Below are 6,601 nucleotides of genomic sequence, written 5' to 3' on the forward strand. Positions count from 1 at the left end.
CGATCTTTTTACCGACAATTCAACTTCAAAAAGACGCCGACACAACCCACTTTCCACGTGCTCGAAGAACGGTGGAGGAGCAGCTGCACAGTGCCCACCCCAGCCATGTCCCCTCCCCTTTTTTTGCCTATAAAAGCAGGGGAGGCAGCAAGTGAAAGGAGGGACAGACACGAAGAGAGGGAGAAAAAGAAAGAGAGAAGGAAACCAAACACGAGAGAGATGAGAAGAGAAAAGAGAGAGCAAAAAAACAAAAAAAAAAAGACAGAGAAGAAGAAGGAGAAAACTGTGAAAAACCGAGGAGAGAGAGAGAAGAAAAACACAGCAAAACACCGGCCACCGTGTCTCCGCCGCTAGTAGCACCGCCCCGACACCAATCCCAGGTAATCTTCGGTTGCCATACAGAACGTGAATTAATTCACATTCTGCAGCAAATGATGGAGGGGGGTGGTTACTGTACAGTAACCAACCCATTTGGTTTTGGGCTGGGTCCGGCCCAACCCACTGATCTGGGCCAAGTCCGGCCCATTTTAAAAAAATTAATTTTTTTTATATTTTTATATTTTTCTCTTTTTATTATTTATGCCTTTTTTGCTTAGTATTGATCTATATTTTTTGTCAAAAAAAATACAAATACGGTATTAAAAATACCCGAGTTTTTTTATCAACTAAAAAAAAATTAAAATCAACAAAAAAAAAATGTTTTTGTGCATACGGCCAAGTGTCTCAAAGCTACAAAAAAAAATCATATTGTATTTTTCATACATCAAAAACAATATTTTAGCATGCATTTTGGCTTTAATAACCAGATTAAAGTCAAGAGAACATTGGCCAAAATATCAAAAATAACAAGAAATTTTTTTGTTTCGTTTAGTATCAGGGATTATGAGGTTATACGTAATACATATTCTTGATTTTAAAAGTTTCTTTGGTTTTAGATACACATATAATTAGATACCACAACATGATTTCATATTTTATCAGACAAAACAATGCAGCCTACCTTAGGTAGGGCGTAGTCGGGGTGTTAATACCTTCCCTTTACGCAACCAGTCTCCGTACCCGATATCTAAAGACCAGTTAGGGTTCCTAGTTACCAGAATACTAGGTGGCGACTTCCATTCAATGTTTTCACTGATAAGAGACAAGAATTTCTTATCTCTTTATATCTTGTTAGAAATATACCACATCTCATCGTTAGCATGGATGGTAGATGATTGCTGCGACGCCGCACAACGTGCGACACACATATCATGCCAACTTGAATTTGATGAATAGATCTTTTGAAACGGATGGTGGACAAGAAACTGAGGGAGATAAGAAAATCACTTAAATGAATAATTAATATCCTCCCGATTGTCATGTGGTTGTCAAAAGAGCCATTGCGTGGACAAGATAAACAGACTCTTTGCAGTGCGTGGACAAACAGGAACCATTAATGGCATAGAACGAGCGTACAATGGTAAAAGCTCTAGTGGGCGGAAAAAATACAGCCATGAGCTGCTTTTCGTTTAGTATGTTATTCTTTGTTTAGAAACGAGGGAGTTGTATGAAATCAAATAATTAAGTGGCGACTTCGTGATTCCAACATCCCACTACGCTACTCACGTACGTCCAACCAAGGGGAGTAGCATGGAAGAAACTGGAGTTGAGGCAATTGACGATGGAATTGTAAGATTAGATTCAGAGTTTGTCTTTCATTGGTTTATGACTTGCACACGTTGCATCTTCTAAAATCTTTGGCTTCTGCATGTGAAAAATAGTGCAAAGGATTTGTACTCATTATCAATAAACGTAAATTTTTATTCTAAACCATACAGACCACAAATTTAAAATTCATCAACACTTTTAAAGGACATCCAGGCTATATAATACAGTTTACTTTAAGTGAAATATATTAGAGGTGTTAATATAGTACCTTTAAATCAAATAATTAAGTAATAACTCCTCGATCCTGACGTTTCACCATGCTACGCATGCATATATGACAGAGAGTAGCGTAAAAGAAACTGGAGTTGATGCAACTGTCTATGGAATTGTAAGATTAGATTCAAAGTTTATCCTTCATTGGTTTTTGACTTGCTGTCGGTGCATCTTCTAAAATCTTTGGCTTCTTCATGTGAAAAAGATTGCAAAGGATCTGTTAGAGAAGTCCAAATCCATTATCAATCAACTGACAATGATTCTAAATTGGTGTTATCTACATGCATGTCCTTTCCATGAGCTGCTTTTCTTTTTTAAAAAATTCAAGGAGTTGCATGCATGGAAATCAAATACGAGAGCTGTGAGACCAACTAGTTTTTAAATCAACAAAAATTATTAAAAATTATAGTGGAAGAACGTGTATTGCTCAGAAAGGCACATAATTTAAATTTAATTTTTATTTAAGTTTTGAGGTGGTTAGGCTTATGAAAAGGTAATTCTCAAAATCTTTTAATTATAGTGTGGATTTATGGCTTTCGTTTCCCAATAATTGGATTAAAAAACTTCATTTATGAGTGCATAAAAAATCTCCAGAGAACTTGATTAACACAAGATACAAAAAATAAAATATGTTGTCTTTCCAAATGTTAAATGTTTGCTTGATTTATTCATTCTCCAACGACACTCCCAGAGGAGAGCACAAGCTACGTCAGGATAGGAACGTCCAAGTTCTTGCCAAGTCAATGAGCCTAGATATGACCGTTGGACTTGGGTTTCTCAACAACCTTAAAAACAAGATTTATGTCAAGCTTGAAAAACTCTTTAACGTTTAAGTTAGCAGTGATGTAAGAGTAATGAAGCTCTTAAATACCGTGTTATGTTTGTTTGCAAAGAAAATATAAGGGACAAAAAAAAGTAATCAGAGGTTAAAGAAGAAGAATATAACGAGTTAGGAAATTAAAACCCTTTATTGAATGGCTCATGGATATTTATACATCCATGAGCAACATCAATTTTTATGGATATAAAGTTTGTAATTTACTATCGAGTAGAAACGATGACATGACGAGGATCATTCTGTAGGTAAAAGTATTGTTTGTGTTTCTGGTTGGAGAAAAGAACAGTAGGAGTTCTATGATTTCTTCCCTAATCTTCAACTCTCTTCTCTCTTTCTCTTTCACTCTCTCTTCATTTTTTGCTCTTCAAAATTGGCTAAAGTTCTGTGATAAAAGAGAAAGTTAAAGAGATAAAGGCTAGGTTTTCCTTCTTGTCTCTTTTCTTTTCTCTCTTTATCTCTTTCTATGGTACGTGGCTAGGATTTCTCTTTTTCTTTTTATAGCATTTCTTTAAGTGCCACTCATAATGCCCTCTGCAAAAGGCTGAAAACATAATACGAAATTAAAAAAAAAACTGCATGGGAAGGTATCAAGAATTATGAAATTTAAAATAGATATGTCTACCTTAAGTAGACTTAATTTGTTATTTAAACTTAGCAGTTTAAATCTTGCTTTCAATAGCAATTACGAAACTAAAACATTAACTTCTTGCTGAGATCAAACCACGGACAATTACAATATTATTTTTATAGTTTTATTAGAGATAACATGTTCCGCATCATTCATTCATTCTCCAATAGCACCTGTTTCTTTGACAAGATCTGCTGCCTTTTCTTGAATCAACTTCCACAAATCATCTACATGTCGTTCTTCAGTCAAGGTTGATCCGATCGCACAGCGTATGATAAACAAGCCACCAACCACAGCGTGAGTCATGAATGCACGACCACTTTCATTCACTGCAGCTAGAAGCTTACGGTTCAATTCCAAGCCTTGGCTTTCATCGTGGTGCTTGAGCCTAAAACAAACCAAAGAAAACCTCCTTCGCACCACCACCTCAAACCTACTGTCTTTAGCCACCAGTGACTCAAACCGCTTAGCCAAGTTCACATCGCTACGAATATGGTGCATAAGGTTTGCTAATCCATGCCTACGAATCACAATCCAAAGCTTCAGAGCTCTGAATCGCCTGCTCAATGCAATTTGCCAATCTTTGTAGTCCACTACGTCATTTGATTCACTGGCATTGTTCCTCAAGTATTCTGGATCACTGGACAGTGACTCGATTAATAAACGAGGCTTCTTAACCCACAAGCAGCAACAATCCATGTTAGTGAGTAACCATTTATGTGGATTCATGCTCAACGAGTCTGCAAGTTCTACTCCATCCAGGTAATGCCTGAATTCAGGGCATATGCATGCACTACCTGCGTAAGCTGCATCAATGTGGAACCATAGATTATATTTCCTGGCAATTTTCCCCAGATCCATAACAGGATCAACAGCTCCACATGCTGTAGTGCCTACAGTAGCGCATAAAAATAACGGCAAAAATCCAGCTTTGATATCATTTTCAATTGCATCTTCCAATGCTTGAGGTGATAACGAAAATTCCGATGCAAATGAGGTAGAGAGGCATCGAAAATTAGAGGATGGAATTCCAACTAATTTGACGCCCTTAAGTAGAGTTGAATGAGTTTGATCAGAGGCATAAACTACCAGCTTCGTAATGTTTTCAGCTCCAATCATTCTCAAGGTCTCGTCTCTTGCTGCAACTAGGGTGCAAACTATAGCCTCACAAGTGGTACCGTGCAAGACACCACCTCCGTTTCCTGAGAACAAAAGAGTAGACGGGAGCTTGAGCATCTTTCCCATCCAATCTATTACAATGGATTCCAGTTCGGTAGCAGCAGGAGATGCAATCCAGTTGAAGCCAACAACATTAAGGCCTGTGCAGAGCATCTCACCAACAAACCCTGCAGTGCTTGCATTTGCTTGGAAGTAAGCAAAGAAGTTAGGGCTTTGCCAATGAGTGAGCCCTGGGATAATGCTATCAGTTACATCCTTGAGAACATCTTCTAAGGATTCCTGGCAATATGGGGCAGTGTCTGGCAATTGGGTCAATAAGTACCCTGGTTTCACTTGGCTTTGAACCGGGTTGTTTTCAATGTTCTTGTAATAATCAGCAATGAAATCGATCACCATTTTGGAATCATTGGTGAAACCATTTGGGTCTAAGGGGGAGAAAGTGTTTGTGGATAGAGAACCCATTTATTTCAGATAGATGAATGAATCACTTCAATTTTCTTCTCTTCAAGTGTTTGCGGATTTAGCATGAGTGTGTAAGGGTGGTCTTTATAGGAGATGCTCAGTGTACGGCCTGTTCCATAACTAAAAAATTATATATGTATGTATGTATTTATTGGTGGGTCAAAATGTGTCACTCCATCTATTAAATAATACACAAAAATAATTTTGCTTTCAATTTCTCTCGAACTCCCCTTCTTTACTAAAAACTTCGAGTAAAGATACACATATCATGTCAACTTTAGTTTGAAAATCAAACCTTTGCTTATTATGAGGAAGAAATTGAGGGCGATGGGAAAGATCCATTCTACAGGTGATGTGAATGTCACAAGAACCATGACAGGCCTTTTTCATTACATGAGCAAACATAGACCACTAAGGGCATAGGACGAGCGTCAAATGGTAAAAGGTCCGGTGGGCCGAAAAATATAAGTCAGCGGTTTTTTTTAAAAAAAAAAAAATTAATTTTCATTTATTAAAACATATAGGTTAAATAATATTTAATTTCTTAAATTATTTTTAATTATGTCATACTTCATTAATTATCTCAATTTAATTTATGATTAATAATTTTTAATGTGTGTGACTCATTAAGTTTTCAATATGTTGGCTCAAATATAAATTATAAAATAAAATAAATAAAATAATTTAATTTATTATCAACTCGATAATTAATTAATTTATATTTGAATATCAAGTTTACCGTCTAGCAACATGTCATGATCTCTTAATTATTAAAAAAGTAATAGGTTGTTTGAATTAACCTTTGAGTTATCAGTTTTTCAATATAATTACCATCCCTTCATCAATAATGGTTCAATTTAGATATTTTAATATGGAGTGTGTTTATCATGTCAAATTATATTTGTTCACAACATTATAGTCATTGATGAATCAAATATTATATGAGAACATGTGGATTATTTTTTCTAATTCACCTACGGTAATGAATCATTTCTTAATGACTCAAATACTTTCATCAATAATATTTTAATTTAGATATTTTAGCATGGAGTGTGTTTGTTATTTCAGATCATATTTATTCACAACATTATAGTCATTGATTTTTTGAATAAGATTTGAAACTCTTTTCAAATCTCATTCCACCTTGTGCAAGGGAAAAAATGAAATACCATTTGAGAACATGTGATATTTTTTTTTAATTCACCCGAGGTGATGAATCCTCTTTTAATCACTCAAATACTTTTATATCGTTTATGTTATATCCAATATCTATCCATTTGTTATATTTACCAAGATAACATGTAACAAAATTTAAACATCACACTCTCTATATAAAGATAATTTAGTGATCTTAAATCTAAAGATAAATTGTCATGTAAGACTTTATATAGACACGAGTGATATCTTTATATGAAATTATCTTGCGAGTTAGTTCAATGTATATATCTTATAACAAGCACTTGCATATTAGTTATAGGTATCTTTTATATCTTAATTTATAAGAACAATTTTTTTTTTACATATAAAAAAGAACATAATATATATAAGTCTCAACGGTTCTCTAATAAATGTCT

The 6,601-nt window shown here is 35.0% G+C and overlaps 1 protein-coding gene across 1 annotated transcript; it reads right to left on the bottom strand.

Moving 5' to 3' along the window:
- Nucleotides 1-3,392: 3,392 nt before the first annotated feature.
- Nucleotides 3,393-5,099, bottom strand: LOC105119834 (tyrosine decarboxylase 1-like). Its single transcript, XM_011018029.1, has 2 exons — nucleotides 3,539-5,099; nucleotides 3,393-3,484 (listed from the first exon to the last, which is right to left on the bottom strand). The coding sequence occupies exon 1, from the start codon at nucleotides 5,025-5,027 to the stop codon at nucleotides 3,543-3,545; it is 1,485 nt and encodes a 494-aa protein (XP_011016331.1). The 5' UTR covers nucleotides 5,028-5,099; the 3' UTR covers nucleotides 3,393-3,484; nucleotides 3,539-3,542.
- Between the last annotated feature and the right edge of the window lie 1,502 nt (nucleotides 5,100-6,601).

This window comes from Populus euphratica, unplaced genomic scaffold, assembly GCF_000495115.2.
Source record: "Populus euphratica unplaced genomic scaffold, PopEup_1.0 scaffold3668.1, whole genome shotgun sequence".
Classification (NCBI taxonomy): Eukaryota; Viridiplantae; Streptophyta; class Magnoliopsida; order Malpighiales; family Salicaceae; genus Populus; species Populus euphratica.

Coding starts and splice junctions, on each gene's coding strand:
- LOC105119834 (XM_011018029.1), bottom strand. CDS start 5,027: ATGGGTTCTCTATCCACAAACACTTTCTCCCCCTTAGACCCAAATGGT.